Below are 19,094 nucleotides of genomic sequence, written 5' to 3'. Positions count from 1 at the left end.
GGCGATGGTTACCACTTTCCATCAGGTGGGCCGTCAGCTTGTTTGCTATTGTATAAAAAAAAAATTAAGATTTGAAAAATTGACAAGTTTATTAGGACATTTAGTTTTAATATTTATATTCGATTGTCAATTATATACATAAAATATACATTCGTTTATACAAGTCTATGTTAAATGCAGATTTTAAAAAATATATCTAAAATAAATATTTAAATACTTTATTATATTATATAGAAATGTTTATCTAATTAATCTATAATAAAATACATAATATACATATGCTTTCAACTGGAAACCCTATGGGATAGTCAAAAGCATTTGGTGACTGTCGCTGTTGTGGTGCCTACAATTCGTCAAGCATAAATCAATAAAAAGTATTAACTTTGTTCTAAGAAACAAACGTTTGAAGCTTCATGGCTTCTATATAAGAAATTTATCACTTTTAAATAAAATTTATTGTCAACATCTGTCAAATTTTGTTAATATATCCAGCTTGTTTAGAGACTGAGGAGGCCGACAATTTTCCGTGGTGTCGTAAAAGGCGACTAAGGGATAAGTTCCCTCGATGGTCGAGAGATAAGCAGCGTCCCTCTTAAAACATCAGCAAAACGTAGCTGCGGTTGCTATCTCTAATGGCAGCAAATTTACAGGATACAGAGGGATATCATGGGCGAAACAGTATACTCTGTTATGTCCATGGCACTGCTCATGTCTATAGGCGACGGTTACCACTTTCCATCAGGTGGGCCGTCAGCTTGTTTGCCATTTTAAGTTGTATAAAAAAAACAGCAATGTGGATAGTTAACGGCTGATATAGTATGGCAGTAGATATGTTTCCAATACCGTAAGTTTGCTCATATTAAGGACAGCACGATAGATGTTAGAGTTTCGTTCTATTTTATGTATTCTCTATTAAAACGGTATCTATTAATACATTCATTTACTGCTTGCCTAGTAATACAGAGCAATAGGTTGGGAGAGAGATCGAAGCAGAAAACTGTAGGAGGGAACACCATATTGGAATAAGAGTGAGTACAGAGTATGTATGAGGAAAATTCTTAATTGAACTGTCAAATCTTAAAATCATTAAACTAAATTTCTAATGTGAGTAGTATATTCATTTATTTTAACATTTATTATATAAGTAGGTAGGTATTATATGCATTTATTGTGTATGTATTTATGTAATATTTTAATATTTTATTTAACTGTATATTTGTTTATGTATTAATAGTTGTAGCACTTCAGCTGCCCGCTAACGAAATGCTTTCTACTGTACTGGGTTGACTGGAAGACATCTCTGTCAGAGATAAGTCCACCCTTGCTCACGTCATTTATATAAATACATTATATATATATATATATATATATATATATATATATATATATATATATATATATATATATATATATATATATATATATATATATATAAAGAAACGAGAATCGTAATCCGAGAATCGAGAACATGTTATGAAATGTAACATTATACATGTAGTGACCATATTTGTGGTCAATATTCGTCAAGCATAAACCACACTCGAAACTGGGTTAAGCGAATTCCAAGTGGTCAAATATTGTTAAGATTAGTTTACATAGCTGACCTTATCTCACATTGATGAATATACGCCAAAGTAAGCGAAACTATGGTTTAAGATTAATCTAAACAAACTCGGTAAACCAAGTTTTAGATTATCTTAGCTCTCAGTGGCTCTGTCATCTGTTAAGATATTTTTATCTTTCTCAAATTTATATTTTCTTATCTGATATAGGTACTTCAGGTATCTATTATAACATCGGACACTACTGTCAATGTACTCTGGTCGAGATACCCACTGGAGTATGGGAAATATAACTGGCCACTAATAATTTCGCAAAATACAACTGGCTACTAATAAAAACTAATCTATATTCTTTAAAAAAATATAATCCTCATTTGTTAGTATTAAAATATTTTTCCCCGGGAAATTGTTTTCCCGCTTTTTTTATCGTATATTTTTAATGTTCCTTCAAGCGGATTTCATAAAGATATCGTCATATAAATAATTAAGAACTTGAGATCTGCCGCGTGTGTTGTTTATTTATATTTTCCACAAGAGACTCTCTCAAAATCCTACAGCCAGCCGCGTTCATCAGTTTGGTTCAGGATAATATTATGTTATCTGTGGTTCAGGTGTGTGTGTGCTATTTTTTAATAGCATTTCAGATTACTGATCAGTGTAAGTAAGTACCGTTGTATAATTTGTATTTGTTGTATCTTCTTGTGTATCTGTCTATGTTGTGTATCTATCTATATATCGTCATAGTCGTAGAATACTGACGGATCTGACGAATAATACATATATAGATCCGTCAGTATTCTACGACTATGACGATATGTCTATTTTGAGTATCTATCTATAAATTTTGTAGATGAGCACCCTTATAAAATCGGTTAAGTCCCTGCGTGGAGTTGATATTTACACTTCGCTCTATTACTCAGTGCGGTTTGGGCTTTAGAGACTACGAAAGATATGGGTAGTACACCTAAAGTGCCGGAATGTTTCGTTTTTTTATACTATGTCTATGTCTTTATGAAATTATACCATTTTAAGTAGATTTTAAGTATTTAAGTAGAGGGCGTTGAGTTGCTCTAAGAATATGAAGGTGAAGACAGTGTGTGGCCCAATCTTTATCAGTGTCGGCAAGAAGCCACTCCAAAGCGCCATCACCCCTTCGTTCTTGACGATATTCAAGAGGACACCTATTTGACTCGAGCCTTTTGCCGCCATTTGGACTCTGCAGACAATTATACTTTCGTTATATAAATCAATATAATTTTTGTCAAAATTGGCTAGATATCATCGAGATCATGTGGTTTACGTGTAATTACAGAGAAGGTATTCCATTTGTTGCAAATTTTATTTTATACAACTTAGAATGGCAAACAAGCTGACGGCCCACCTGATGGAAAGTGGTAACCTATAGACACGAGCAGTACCATGGACATAACAGAGTATACTGTTTCGCCCATGATACCCCCCATGCATTGCCATTTCTGAGGACTGAGGTGTTATTCCTCTGTATTTTGTAAATTCACGCCATATCCGACCCTGCAAACTGAAACACAGCCATGCAAACACAACTGCTTTACGGTTACGAAACACGAATGGGACAGAGGTACCTAAGCAAACGACTTATGTGCAGTCTCCCTCATGGCATCTACTTGTAAGTACGAGTAAACAGATTACAAAATAAATACTTAAAGTTTGCAGACCGCTTAGTTATCGAGAAATATATATATATATAGTCTACGTATTTCATATTCCATTTGTTGCAAATTATCCTTTTTTATTTATTTATTTTTTTTTATTTTTATATTGTCTTGTAAAAGTAAAAAGTACGATAGTTGGTAAAATTTAAGTTTATATTGTTTTCCATATTAAAGGCTGCTGCTAACACTTGGTTTCGTTATTAGAATGCCGTAGGTACATCATTCTTAAAGTAACTTTTAGTGGCAAACAAACTGATGGCCCACATGTGTTTTTAAATTGTTTTCTTTAGAAATAATAATAATAATAATTCCAATCGTTATGTCGGTGAACGGTCTTATCCCAACCAGTCTGGAACAACATCTCAGACGGTTGGGATTCCGAGGCGGCTCACACCCGGGAAAGATGCAGAGAGCGGTGCTCTTAGATTCTGCCCGCATTGCACGCCGGTTTCTCTCCCTGGGACTTTGAACCCTGGCCGACTGTGCTTCTGCCGGGAGTTAGTTGCCATCTCCTCTCCTTAAGAGGGGAGATGAGATTTTTATAAAATTAAAAAAATAATAATAATAAGTAATAATGTTTTATTTATGTTAATCGACGATACATATATATAATGTAAAAATTTAGTTATGTACTTTATGAAATATTTATTAATGTGATTGCTGTGCCCTTCCAGGGTTCATGTTGATTTATTTTTAATAACTTAAGACCTATATTGTTACAACATGTAATAGCAATAAATGATTGAATTGAATTGAATAAAGCCTTTTTAAATAATATATTTAAAAAACTTCTCCACAGATACCTTGTTTTCACAATATCAACAGGCAGTGAAGCCGCACTGGTCACGAAGCCGGCTATCATTGAAGACCACAAATGGAGGACTATGCCCTCGCCCAGCGTCGGTAGCAGCAACTCCCGCGCCTGGGTGTGAATTAACCATCGGGTAATTCAGTATTCTTGTGAATGCGGTTAGAAAACAACTCAGTAAAACACAAACCACGCTGATAGTAACGGGTTTTGTGACGGACAGTGAGCGTAAAGGCTTTATTAATAAATATATGCACGCCAGCAATAATTACTAAACGAATTGAATTTTTTTTTATACAACTTAGAATGGCAAACAAGCTGACAGCCCACCTGATGGAAAGTGGTAACCGTCGCCTATAGACATGGGCAGTACCATGGACATAACAGAGTATACTGTTTCGCCCACGATACCCCCCATGCGTTGCCATTCCTGAGGACTCAGGTGTCATTCCTCTGTACCCAGTAAATTCACGCCATATCCCACCCTTCAAACCGAAACACAGCCATGCAAACACAACTGCTTCACGGTTGAAACACGAATGGGACAGAGGTACCCAAGCAATCGACTTTTGTACAAAGTCTTCCTCTGGTAAATTAAATTTGGTACACGGATAGATTATATTCTAACTTAGCATACGGTGGGGGAAGGGATTGTTAGTAATAGGGCTAATGGCCCCATTACTAGCAAGCCCTGTCAGGTCGACCTCCACGCGGTTCCCCCTGGAAACCATCATGATTAATACTTGTTGCATTCGTTACGATGGGCTAACTGACCTGCTTTCATGCTCATCTATCATCCCTCACTGGTGCCCCACCAGTGTATAATGATAGCGCAGGCGGGGTTACCATTCCATTGACATCCATTAAAAAAAACTTAGTATATATGTCATTTTATATACTGATTCATGTGAGTATGAGTTACAGCTATCACTTCGACAAAACTCAAGTACATTGGGTACGTAGGTACCTCGAAGTACCGTCAACCGAGTGATGACTATGCATAGCGAAGCGTAGTGTAGATTGCTTCTCAGCTGGACAGAGTGATGACCTCGATTATTTTGCAGCCTTTTAGTAAATGTAGGGCGCTGAAGATCGTTCGTTATGGCAGTCTATGGGAAGATGTAATTTCAGTGGACTAAGTTCAGTGGAATGCTTTCCTTTTTATGACACAGGGAGCAAACGAGCATGCGGCTCACTTGATGGTAAGTGACTATCGCCGCCAATAATCACCCACAACACCAACACTTTTAAAAAGGAATATGCTCTTTTCTTGAAGGTTACGATGTCATATCGGTCCGGAAATACTGCGGTTGGAACTTTATTCCAAAGAGTGGTTATGCGTGGAAGAAAGTGCCTTGAAAAACGCACAGTGGAAGACCGCCACTCAGCCACATGTTTGAGATGAAACTTTTGTTAATGGCGCGTTGTAAGGTGGTGAAAATCAGCAGCAGGTATCAATCCGAACATGATTGAAATTATGATAATATTATAAAAAAATATATTTTGTAAGTTTTGGAGTTGTATAGCTAAACATCGTTATCTAAAGAATTGTGTCAGGTAAAAGTTATTATTATATTATGCATTGTTGCGATACCTGACTGTAGGTGCCTAGCTGGGCTGCATTTACCACCATGGCCCTTGTGACTGTGGGCACCGCTCCACGCCATAACGCTGTCACACCTTCTTCTCGAACAATCCTGAATACGATTTTCCTATTAATACACAAGTACTGACACGAAACAGGTCATCTATATTTCTGTATACCCCAAAACAATAGAAAAAGGGGTAAAAGGATTGTTAGTAATGGGGTCAAATAATCCCATTACTAGCAATATACCAAGTCAAGTAGACCTCCACGTAGTTCCCCCTAGAAACCATCGTGGTTTATTCTAGTTGGCCGTAGTCAGGACGGGCTAACCGACCAGCTTTCATCCTCATCTGTCACTTCTCACTAATGCCTCGCCAGTGTATGATAGCGCAGACGTAGGTACCATGCCATTATCACCCAGTAAAAAAAAAAGAGAATAGGCACATTTTATTATTGAACGGTGCCAATTCAAAACGGTTCGATTGAAACATCATCGACATATTAATTTTCATCATCATCATATTACCCTTTAACTGTTCAATGGTGAACATGAGCCTCCCTCTTGGACAGTCTTGCCAGTAGTTGCCACGCTAGGCAGGCGGATTGGCAACTGCAGTCAGGCTTTAGAGATGTTAAAGGGATGCTGCTGTCCATCCCTCGTCCTCCCTTAGTCGGCTTTTACGACACCCACGGGAAAGGAAGGGGTGGCCTATTCTACGCCGAGACCACGCACCCAATTTAATTTTATTCAATTCCAATACTGCTGAATAGAACTTGGGTGGAAATCTAGCACCTACATGTACACCAACTTTAAATATTCCATTTTATTCGTTCATATATAAAAAAATAGAATTATCTTCTTGTGTCTGTTTTTCTGGACTCTTATTTAGATCTTTCATTTAAGTTTCATTTTTGAAAATATATCAAACCTATTGAGGGCGTTGAACACGTTCTTGTAGTTCCTCCTCTTCTCGGGAGGCAGCCGGCCGTCGGCCGTCATTCGTATTAGAGATACTTCAGCCGGTGTGCCGATGAAGGCGCCTATACCTCCCGCCGTCATGCCCATCAATATCTTCATACTGAAACTTGGTACGCCGTATTCACTAAAAACATACTGTGCGAGTTTATGACATGTAATTAATGGTCGAAGGATGTGCCTAAGGGAGGAGATGGATAATTATACGGTAACTAATGTGTGATGTTTGTGGGTACATCATTAATGTGTGACAATTGTAAATGTGTACCTACCTCTCAACCGGGATTTGTCAGTCTGTTGCCGGCATAAAAACGTATAGCTTATTAACTGTGTATATATTTGAAACTATATCCCTAAACAGTATATAATGTTAAAGATGTTGTATGCATTTTTTTTTTTGAAATAATAAATTTTGAAAATTCTTCATGAAAATAAATGGCGTAGTTTGGAAACACATTTATACAGGGTTGAAAAAAAACGTATCGTAAGAATCAGAGTCAGTGGATGCAAATGGCTTGGGACCATTCTATAGAGCAGTCTATAGGGGAGACCTATGTTCAGCAGTGGATGTGGATGGATAAAGGCTGATATGATGATGATGAAGCATCTGATAGTTTTTTTATACCAAAAAAATTGCAAATAAGTATTCAGCTCGTCTGATGGTAAACGCTCTTTGTAGCTTATGGATGCCTGCAACACTAAGGGTGTCACGGGTGCATTACCGAGCTTGAAGAAATCTGAACCTATCCTCTTTGAAGAACCCACACTGTAGTCTTTAGAAAAAACCTCTGCAGAGAGCTCATTCCACAGTCTGAGCGTTCATAAGGGAAAATTGCTTTGAAACCGCACTGTACGTGACTATTTAGGTTCATTTAACTAAATAGGACCGCTAAACCGTCATAAAGATTAAAATTCTGACAATTTGTCTCTAGTAGTTGAAAATTTTAAATTTATTCACTTACGCTTTATACCAATCCAATATCGTATTGAAGCTGCCCAACCGTCCAGTTGTATAAGTGGCTTGTCGGAACAATCCTGCTGAAAGTCCTACGTAGAATCCCATGGGACCTTCCTTTCTTAGAATCCCCTTAGCTACCGATATTGCGGACTGGCCCTTCGCTTCTGGGCCTAGCAGTTGCATCCGGGTTTTTAACAAATCAGCCGGTTGAACTATACAAGTTGCCATCATCCTGTTTTAAACGTCATTTTCGTGCTATTATTAAAAATTGAACTATTAGTTATTCTATATTCCGTGGCTTCGCCTGCATGAATCTACAACCTATCAGTATCTACAAAAGTATCATTTGTACTAAGTTACGATTTAACCTACCCGTGTACTAAATTTCATTCAAATTAGTTCAGCAGTTATTGCGTGAACAAATAATAAATATTTATTCATCCATCCATGTAAACTGTTTTTACTTTTTTTTGCATCAGGCAGACCGTATACCAATGTGGTTAATCTTGAAATAAATTCCAATATCGATCTATTGGAATTGAGACGTCTCGCACTCTTAAACTGTAACACTAGCGACATAAAGACTCCATATTGTTCTGATAAATGTATATTAGTGTAACTTATTAATGCAAACCATCATCATCATTTCACCCATTATTCGTCAACCCCTGGACATAAGTCCCCCCAGAGACTGCCATAAAAAAAACGGTCCTGAGCCACCTGCATCCACTGACTCTCTGCAATGCATTTTAGTTCGTCACTCCATCTAGTAAGAGGTCGTCTTACACTGCGTTTGCTCGTACGTCCGCTCGCCACTCAAGAACCTTTCTTCCCCAATGGTTATCGGTTCTTCGGGCCCATTGCAAACCAAGTCTAACGTAATTCCTAATTTTGTTTCACGCGAGCAATACAAAATTGTCATTGGCTATAGATTGAATTGATATCGATGTTAGACTCAAGAGTAGAGCTTCTGATTGCTCTATCAACAAAAAAATAATGTCTAAAGGAGAATTAAGTGTGGAGAACACAATAAAATTGGTAGTATTGGTTAATAGACAGTCCGTTTCTAAGTTAGTTCTCGTAAAGTAGTATATACTAATATGATTGGTCAATAAACTGGCTCGTACCCGCTGAGACCTCCAATTACGAAGTTTATCCATCCTGGTATTGTCTTGGGTGCTGGTCTGTTATCTGCCATTTTGACATCACTATAAAACTACTTCTTCGTTTGACTTTGTCATTAAAACATATATTTGCCAGTGTTTAAGTGGGAATTTTTAGAATTTATCATTCTTGTAACAATAGTAAATTTCAGGTAGTCTATAATTATTAAGGTGTCATCGTTAATGATTTTTTAACTATATCATTATAATTTTTATTTCTTTTACCAGAGGGAGACTTTGTACAAAAATCGTTTGCTTGGGCACCTCTGTGCTCGTGCTTCTACCTTGAAGTAGTTCTGTTGCACAGCTGTATTTCGGTTTGAAAGGTAATTTATGGCAGTGAATTTACAGGGTACAGAGGAATAACACCTGAGTCCTCAGGAATAGCAACGCATGGGGGGTATCATGGGCGAAACAGTATACTCTGTTATGTCCATGGTACTGCTCTATAGGCGACGGTTACCACTTTCTATCAGGTGGGCCGTCAGGTTACCATATCTGCTATTAACTGTCCAATATAGAGATGTACAACAATCTTATGAACATTAACTCCTTCAGTCTTGTTTGCTATTTTGCTACAGTTATATTACATGTTTATTTTTGTAAGTTAGAAATAGAGTGTGAACATATACTAACTGAAATACTTAAATTTCTTACACTGTATAATTATGTTAAAGTAAATGCTGTGCATATCTAAGAAAAAATTATCATGTTTGTTATACTGCCATTAACTGTCCAATATAGAGATGTTTTAAATGTTTTTAAAGGGATTCTGTTGCCTATCCCTCGGCCGTTAAATTTCCTTAGTCTCCTCTTAAGACACCCATGGGAAAAGAAGTGGTGGCGAATTCCATGCCAGGACCACACATATGATGTGGTTTCTATTTTACAGTTTGTATTTATAGGATAATTACTAACTTAAAAAAAATATTACCTCTATCGTTACTCCCAAGAAGTCTAACATTATGTTAGTTAAAAAAAAAACAGAAAGCTATTAACTTTATGCTTAGCTTAGCTTGGGTATGACATTATTGTCGTGAGGTGAGGTAATTAAATAAAACTCTTGTATAACTATTTAATTTAATGCCAATTGAAGAATCAAAAATCATTTTAAGTAGACAAATCCCCATCACCACTGCCATTCCTCTGTGTAGTCTTGTTCCATAGGAAAATGCCTCCTGTTAATAAAAAAAGAAAATAGTTGAAATCATACACGTAGTATAAAATATATTTTTTTATTCTGGCAACATTGCCGATAACTGTCTTTGTCAGCTGCCTCCGATATAATAAATAATTTTATTTGTTAAAGTATGTAAATTTATGACGGTTTTGTGTAATTAGTGAATTTCTAATACATATAATGTGGGTGTACAATTGTGTACTGAAATTACATAAAAAAGTTCAAGGTCATCATATTATTTTGCATAAATAACACGTATAGTTTGTCATTATTTATCTATGTGAAGTGTTACTAGAAAATAGAAGGCAAATTTACCAAAGAAAAATTAATGGATGAGTCAGAGTAAAAATTCTTACCGAAAAATGCGAAAAATCTAAAAAAAATATAGCAACGCGAAAATGAAATTTTATATTTTACATTATGCACTGTATAAAACAAAAGATATGTTATTTTTGTTCAGAGATAGAAGTCCATAAAATGATAATTCTTATTATTTTATCAATAGGTTTCATTCACTTATCACTATATTATTTATTATGTTTCATTTTTAATTGATTAATATTGATAAAAAGAAATTTAAAGATTGTCAACATTGCCTAATTTATTCAAAACCTACCATCTGGCTGGTGGAGTGGCCGGGGAAACGGGGCCAGAACGTCGAGGCGGGGTTCGAGTACTGGGCGAGCCAGGCTGCCGTCTTGCCACCTCGCCCAGCAATGACAGGCACGACCGTGACAGACGTTGACTGAAATTCTACCAAAAACAAATTTTGTATGCGATTTTAACATAGTATACTTAATTGTAGCCGACAATATTCTCAAATCTATACTAATACTAGCTGACCCTGTAAACGTTGTTTTACCACTTATTGCGAAATCTAATATAAAAATCACGATTAACAAACAGGGGTTGATCGTAAAACGATGAAAATTTAAAGTTGTGTGTATTTTTCAATGCTAAATCATAATAAAATAACAATGGAAAGTTTTGTTAAAAAAATAAAAAAAAATTTTTGGAGAGGGTCATCCTTATCATTGAGGGGTATGAAAAATAGATGTTGGCCGATTCTCAGACCTACCCAATATGCACACAAAATTTCATAAAAATCAGTAAAGCCGTTTCGGAGGAGTTTGGTAACAAACACCGTGACACGAGAATTTTATATATAAGATTATAAAGAGGTAAAATTTGTGAGTTTGGATGTTCCGGGTAATCTCCGGTACTACTGATCCGATTTTGAATGCTATAGGCTACCTTTTATAACATTTATTGTTCACAAAACCTTCTAATTTGGCTTAAAAGAGGAAAGAGATGAATCTCAAGTAGTTGGTAGTCTTACCGGTAGACAGGGCCCCTTCATCTCGCGCAAGTCAATCTTCCTGAACAGTTCACACAGCACTAACTCGTGTAGACTCGGTGTGCGGTCACCGAATATCAGCTCTATTATTTCTACGACCTGAAGGAAATCAAGAAGGAACAATCGTCATCTTCCTGCCCTTATTCCAATTATTTGGAGTCGGAGTAATGTATTTTCTCTCACCATTCATCTTTAGTCGCAGTCATTCGACTTCCATTCTGGCTATATCAACTTTTACATCCATTTTCCTATACTCACATAGCCATCCACGTATGAAGTTAATATTTTTCTTTAAACGAAAAATGGCAAAGTTTTAAGCCGTCTATAAAACTAAGCTATTGGAAACATTATCTGTTTAAATAAATAAAATTTAAAATCACTAATACATACTTAAAACTAAAATTAGGCTAATTTTATTATTAACTAGTTTTAATTAATAAATTTGGCATAGAATGGGCCACCCCTTCCTTTTCCGTAGCCGTAAGAGGCGACTATGATATGTGCATGTACAGTATATGCTTACATGTGGATAATTAGGCAACAAGTCGGGTAACAACGAGAGGTCCAGCTCTGCGCCTGCGCACATCTCGAACAGCACGTGTCCGAGCGACAGTGTTTCCACATGGTCGATTGGAGCGGCTAGTGCTATTGGGCACCGAGGGAGAGCTCCGATCAGGGTGTTCTCCAAACCGCATATTCTAGAGCAAACAAAGTACTTCTAAGTACTAACATGGAGCTTCCCCCATGTTAGTACAAGTAAAGAATTGTTAAAAAACGGATTCTAGCAGCTCCCTTGTTAGCGCCCTTTCAAGCCGATCTTCATTTAGTAAATTACAAGTTTTTTTTTTATACAACGTAGAATGGCAAACAGGCTGATGGCCCACCTGATGGAAAGTGGTAACCGTCGCCTATAGACATGAGCAGTACCATGGACATAACAGAGTATACTGTTTCGCCCATGATACCCCCCATGCGGTATCACAGGCGGCAGGACTCAGGTGTTATTCCTCCGTACCCAGTAAATTCACGCCATATTCCACCCTTCAAACCGAAACACAGCCATGCAAACACAACTGTTTTACGGTTGAAACACGAATGGGACAGAGGCACCCAAGCTATCGACTTTTGTACAAAGTTTCGTTACGATGGCCAACTGATCTGACTTCATCCTCATTCGGTTTATGAGTTTCCTCTTGTTGAGTAGCTGATTTATATAACTTTCTCCATTACACTCCATCATATCATTAACTTTACTATACTAATAGCTAAATTTGGAATTGGTAAATCGTTGTACAAAAATTTTTTAATTACTGCCGATGAAAACCAGTGTCAAGCAAACGTGCAACGTACCGTGCGACTCCATTCTGCACTACTACATTTCCAGAATGCAAATGTCGAAATGGCGGGAACCCTTTCTCCTTGAGAAACATCAGACCCTCGAGCATCTGGCGTCCAAATCTAGCCACTTGCCACGCTGGAAGGCCGGTGCCAACTGAGCTGTATTTCCGAGAATATTCCTCGTTCCATGTACTCTGTAATAATTAGATGTCTTAGATTCTTTCTCGTAGTGGCATCCTATTGAATAAAAATGTATAAAAACTTTTTATCTCTTTTAGTGTTTATTTTAATTTAAAGAGCTCTCGGAAAAATAGAGTCTGGTTTTTAGACTCCACTGGTCTTAATTATGTGAAAATTAGTCCTTATAGACGGGTACCAAACGAATCTACTGATAGATGTATATAATCCTGTTCGCATGAGCAAGAATAAGACTGCGCACGTCACTATCTCATTGTATCTCATGGACTCGCTAACGATAACGATTCTATAGATAGATTCGTTCGCCATTTGTTAAGGGAGGCTGTTTCTCTTTTTATTATACATTATCTGACCTGAGATACATTGTCTACTATACGAACATACATTTATTATGAAAATTAAAAAATAACAAATCGGTCCCGCTTTTCAAGTGACGAACAGTTTATTTTTTCTTTTTTATTATTTCTGGCTAAAAGGGAAAATATCTTAAAACAGGATGTTTTACCTTATAAATAAGATCCTTCAAACTCCCTCGCGCGTTAAAAGGCAAAACAGCAAGAGCATGCCCATTGCAAAGTTCCAAATCCAATACTGGACAGATGTACGGATGGTGCAGGGCTCGAAATAATTCCATGATGAGCCCTCTGGACCTTTCAGTCGGTTCAATGGGGCACTTATTTGTGAGGGGCATCTAAAAGTTTTTGTGTAATATAAGATAAAGTAGCCTGCAATGTGAAGTTTATGGATGCAGATGGCTCAGAACCGTTCCTTATGGCAGTTTATATGGGAGACCTATATTAAGCAGTGGACAGATAAAGGCCTATATGACAATGATGATGACGAGTCTGAAGAGTAAGGCATGAACAGAGGTTAGACATAGAGCACCAATACATTTTTTGTTAAAAAGTTTTAGAAGAATATACTTGGATGCCTAAATTTCGATTTGGTGTTCCTAGGTAGGTGAAGTATGTATCGAAAAACTTTATGAGCTTGATAAAATCAGTACAGATAATATGTTTGTAAAGAGTGTTGGGTGTAGTTATTTCATTCGTTTATCTTGTCAGATGTGGTTGTCATCGTCTAAGGCGATGGCCTTCATCCTATTCCCTGGAGCCACGATTAGACGAGCAGCATTAGAACTGTAGTATTAGCAGGTTCTGTTGTAGTATTAATTAGGTATGAGGAAGATATTTGCTTACCAAAATCAGAAGTCTGTCAGTTTTAATGGAATTATCGTGTATTGCAAACCAATGTTTGTTTGCCCGAGAGCCGATAGCACTCAATTGAGATATCAGATCATATCTGGAACATATAAAAATATTTTTTGCAAATGAGCCTGTTACACTTCTGACTAGCTGCTTTCCACAGCTTCTTTGTGCGGAATAGACATGAACAGTATCATGGATATAACATAGTATACGCCCATGATACACTTCATGCGTTGCTATTCCAGAGGACTAAGCCTGCTATGCGTCTATAATTTCATTGCCACATTTCAGCCTTCAAACCGAAATACAGCCATGCAAATATATAATAAAAATAGTGCATACAACTTCTTCACGGCAGAAACATGGAAATCGTTGTATTCAGAAGTTTAGTTCCTACGAAAAATCTTAAAGACCTCATCGCAGGTCACGAATGCTTGGGCCACACAAGAAGCTTCTGTATACAATTTTAAACGTATAAATTCGGTAGTTTTCAAATTTATTTAAACCATTTCAATTTAACTGTCATTATTACAAGTTTCATAAACCCATTTTTATCGAGCCATGCCAGAGATCTTCCTATGTCAGGCTAGAAACTCTTGAAATCAAGGAGCGATGCTGTTAGTAGCAGCAATAATAAAACATTAATAATGAATAACTTTGCACTCACCTGGATGTTTGTGATAAATATTCGGTGCAGATAGCTAACGCAGCAGAACTTTCCATGGATCGATCGCCGACTCTGTAACAAGAGTAAATATTATTTGAACGAAGTCAATCATAAAACTAGACATCTATAAGGACCTACTGACTACAATAAGGAACTGTTCTGAGTCCTCTACATTCACATTTCAGATCGTCTCCCCTTTAATGGAGGGTTGTTCCACATTTTTGCTTATATGGGGTTACCACTTTCTTTCTCATCGCTTCTCGAGTTTTTAAGCTAATTCCTGATCTGGGGAGAAGGGAATCGTTAGTAATGGGATCTAACAGCCTGACTTCCACATGGTTCTTCCTGGAAACCATCGTGGTTAATTATTGTTAAATTCGCCACGAGTGGTCAACTGACCTGCTTTCATTCTCATCTACTATCATCGTTCTCTGGTACTCTGCCAGCGTATACCGATAGCGCAGGCGGGATTACTGTTTCACTTTCACTCATTAAAAAAATGCTCAATCCATTGCTACATGCTTTGAGCTTTATAGATGACTTTGTATTAATTTAAATTTTAATATATTTTTTTTTTTATAAAGGAATTAACGTCAATTTTAACAAAGTATTATAAGAACATCTTGAAAGTATGAAACAAATAGAACTCTTTTGTAAAAAAAAACAAATATAACTCACCTAGGCGAAGCTGGTGGTTCAGAAGGCGAAGATTTGCCAGATCCAGTGCCGATCAGCGATTTGTTGAAGAGAAGTTTGGCCAACGAATCTATTTTCTGAGCCACGAGAGGAGTACGCTCGGAATTCTCTTCTAGAATTTAAATTTATTTTGATGAATATAAATATATTCATAATTTATTATGAAATGTAACATATGAAATACTAGAAGTGTCGGATACAGTTAGAGGATTCGATTCCGGGATCCCGGGATCCCGGTCGAAATTTCGGTCCCGAAAATCTCGGGATTTTATGTAACAAATCCCGGGATTTTCGGAATTAACAGAAATGTTTACGAATTAATATATTTAGTGTTTTTGCATGAAACGAGACGCATTTAATGTCTATGTGGTATTTATTGGTCTTCTTGGATAAACAGCTGATCGATTGAATTATTCTACGACGGCGTTGTGTTTGAATGTGTACAAAAGTTCGTCTTCACAGCGTTGTGTGTATGTAAGTATTATTAAACTATATTATTATGGTGTTAATTAGCGAAACAATGTTGTATTATGAGTGAATAATGAAAACATATAAAAAACAACAAGTTTTCATTTTCTATGTTATGTTATTCTTATTAAATTTATTTCATAGTGAAAGGCGTAAGGTAGGGGACTAAAATCTATACAGCCTAATCTTATTTCTTTTCTTGAATCCTCTTTGTTATTGGGGGTCATATTTTTTCTTTCTGTTTTAGGCTACTAAAATGTCGCTATCTAAAGAAAGTTTTTATATTAGATGCAAAAAAGATGGAGATGTTTTGTCTGTATGGAGTCATTACTTAGTCAAAAAACAGGGTAACGGCATTTCTAAAATTATTAAGAAGGAAATGCAACTCAAACTCAAGGCAAGTTTCACTTGAGGCTTCAATCTGGAACAAGCCTTTATTGACAATTCCTCTAACTTCAATTGAGCCTGAACGCGCTTCTCAGCTTCTGCATATATGTCCAACAAACTCAGAAGCAGGCTTGGAGATGAAACATTGGACGCTTTATTATTTTTAAAATTTTATTTTCGCAATACATAATTAGTCTATTTTAAATATAAAACGTGATTACCGATTTATATAGATTAAAACAAAATACGTATTGTTAATTATTTTTCTAGGTTTCTCTAAGTGAGTCTAATAAAGTTGATTTTCTCAAAGTTTAATTTTTAGTAAGTATGTATTACAATTTGTAAAGTACAAATATTAGTCTTCAAGGAAATTAGAAGCATAATTTTGTTTTAAGGCTATTAAAATGAAACTATTACCTATTACCAAAATAAAAATAGAATAATTGAAGATAATTTACTGACTTTTTATTGCCACTGCATTCCTAAATTGATCCCGGGATCCCGGTATTATCTGTCAGTAATCCCGAAATCCCGGGATTAAAAAAACCAGTCGGGATCGTATTCTCTAGATACAGTCGTTTTGGTACATTTCTAGTTTCATCAATAACTTCTGTGGCTTGTTGATTTTAAAAATGAATGCCCTAGGTTCGATACTCAGTAGGATTAATTTAGAAATAGGACCTTTCTCATATATTTTGGGTGAGCTGTGTGCCAGGATTTAGTTGATTTGTTTCTTATCACTCAGTATCATTATCATCAACAGGGGCACATTTATTAACAGGCTGAGTAAGCTAGAGACTAAGGCATCAGAATTTAGGAGCGGCAAATTTAGGTTCTTCAAAAGGGGGGTAGAGAGGTTTCTTCAGGGCCGGCAACGCGCGCGTAATACCTCTGGTATTGCAGGCGTTCATAGGCTACGGTAACCGCTTACCATCACGTGGGCCGTATGCTTATTTGCTACCTCAGTGGTCTAAAAAAAAGGTTACATTTGTTTTTATAATCATAAAGTTATAATTTTATTAACAAAAAAATTGTAAACCAGAGTATCACAGTGTAAATATAGAGCCGGTTCCACTTGTTTACTACCAACGTTTCCTCACTGGGGGGTAGGAGTGGCGATAATCGAATAACTACTTGGTAATAAATGTTTAAATCTATTCTAGTTTGATAACTGTATGTTTTAAGTATATTTGATTAGATAGTTTTGTTACCCTGTATATGAATAATTTGTATTAAGAATTTAAGTATCTACTAGCAATTTGCTCTTTAGTGAAACATATATTTAAAAAAAAATAGTGCCTCTTTATTCATTATTAGCCACACCATTAAAAAGATATATATAACTATATAAAAAAAAAAATAGAAAATACTTGAGCTACAAGCGCACGATGATCCTTCAGCGTCATCCTGTCTCCCAGTATCTTCCGTTGGCAACAAAACAAAAGGCGACGAATTAGCACCAATGTACTCGTAACTAGAAACAGTGCCTGTTCTGGCTATTTCGCCCTTTCAGGCAAAAAAATAATGTTTACCGCCCTTTTTGAGTAACTTGCGGTGAACATTTTGCCGCTACGGGCAAACATGTATATTTGCTGCTTTTTTTATAATCAATCGCCGCAAACTCATTTTTGCCAATTTGGGCAATTACCCGATTAGCGTCCATCTAGATCGGGCACTGACTAGAAGAATACAACAATAGTCAAATGCAATAAAGGCCATCGTACGCTATGAAAATAACATAGAAGAAAATAGACAAAAAGTGAAATAAAAACTTTAAAGAAAAAATAAAGGAGATAAGAAGAGAAATAGAAGATAAGTCAGACAATATTAGATACAGTTTGAAATTCAAATAATTAATGTCCTTTTAAAAAAGTAATAATAAATAACAATAAATAAACATACTGTATTTAATTTAAATATACAGGCGTTACTCACGTTTTAAAAATGGGAATGCTGCTGCTCGCGGTACAGCCGTGAACCGCGCTAATGACGCACTCCTACCGAGTCCGAAACTTGGCGGACATCCCCGAATTTAAAACATGAGTAAAGCCTAAATAAATAATTACAATATTTATATACCTTCACTTTCATCTCTGTCGGTAGACACTGATCGTATTCTGAAGGCATTTCTCCTATTCGCAGCTGCTATCGAGTCGGGGTTCAGCTCAGCAGCCGACTGAGCCCTCCTGCAGGCACCGCGACGTTTCTTCTTCCTGTAACTGGTCCTTGGACGTTCCTGGTAGAACCTATCATGGCCAGTTGTCTCTGGTTCCTTCTGCTCTTTGCCTTCATCCTTCGCTTTCATGTGTTGATAAAGATTGAACATTTTCACTGAGTTTTTTATCAAAAACAATTTGAATTTAAGAAAATTGTTTTTCATTAACTTTGATACTCAATCGCACTCAAATTTCACACTAAGTGTAAACTTATTAAGTGTTATTTTTAAATTAATGGGTTTATAGTAAAATCTGTTGCTAAAAATGATTTTATATATTTCTTTTTAATACAAATATAAATTCAGTGATAAATGACGTGTTGGTTATGCTGCAATTTTTCCATGTTCTACAAATGTGTGTCAATACACACTAATTGAAGACCGACAAGTGCGGTATTAGCTGGGCTATGTACACACTATAGTAGGTAGCTATAGATTATTTTATGATGTCTGACTAATGTATTTAATCCAATACAAGCCCACCGAAGCCTTCATCGCTATTTTATATCATTATCTATTTTGTATCAACTACTATTTGCCTGACGTTTGAAATTACTAGAAATACATTAAGATTTTTATTGAACTAGCTTTCTGCCCGTTATTTTATACCCGTGGATTTAAGATATAGGAAACT

At 36.3% G+C, this 19,094-nt stretch overlaps 3 protein-coding genes across 4 annotated transcripts in view; 1 reads left to right on the top strand and 2 right to left on the bottom strand.

The window, feature by feature from the left end:
* The window catches only part of LOC128199948 (sepiapterin reductase), a 115,534-nt gene that overhangs the window by 8,371 nt on the left and 88,069 nt on the right, over window positions 1-19,094 (top strand). The window lies entirely within an intron of this gene.
* On the bottom strand, window positions 2,601-9,132 carry LOC113509210 (mitochondrial 2-oxoglutarate/malate carrier protein-like). The gene is made up of 6 exons (XM_026892527.3): window positions 8,711-9,132; window positions 7,588-7,815; window positions 6,579-6,752; window positions 5,656-5,758; window positions 4,057-4,175; window positions 2,601-2,778 (listed from the first exon to the last, which is right to left on the bottom strand). Exons 1-6 carry the CDS (start codon window positions 8,779-8,781, stop codon window positions 2,601-2,603), a joined length of 873 nt encoding a protein of 290 aa, XP_026748328.2. The 5' UTR covers window positions 8,782-9,132.
* On the bottom strand, window positions 9,819-18,846 carry LOC113510521 (slowpoke-binding protein). 2 transcript variants are annotated; one of them, XM_052899132.1, is made up of 11 exons: window positions 18,325-18,846; window positions 17,616-17,666; window positions 15,373-15,502; window positions 14,695-14,766; window positions 14,019-14,121; window positions 13,325-13,510; window positions 12,634-12,815; window positions 11,807-11,981; window positions 11,266-11,382; window positions 10,543-10,679; window positions 9,819-9,924 (listed from the first exon to the last, which is right to left on the bottom strand). In XM_052899132.1, exons 1-11 carry the CDS (start codon window positions 18,623-18,625, stop codon window positions 9,876-9,878), a joined length of 1,503 nt encoding a protein of 500 aa, XP_052755092.1. In that variant the 5' UTR covers window positions 18,626-18,846; the 3' UTR covers window positions 9,819-9,875. The 2 variants fall into 2 exon arrangements, with proteins under 2 accessions (XP_052755092.1, XP_052755093.1); XM_052899133.1 differs by lacking the exon at window positions 17,616-17,666.

The sequence above is a fragment of the Galleria mellonella genome, unplaced genomic scaffold (assembly GCF_026898425.1).
Source record: "Galleria mellonella isolate WM207_F2 unplaced genomic scaffold, CSIRO_AGI_GalMel_v1 utg56, whole genome shotgun sequence".
In the NCBI taxonomy this organism is placed as follows: domain Eukaryota; kingdom Metazoa; phylum Arthropoda; class Insecta; order Lepidoptera; family Pyralidae; genus Galleria; species Galleria mellonella.
This window is presented reverse-complemented; position numbering and strand designations above follow the sequence as displayed.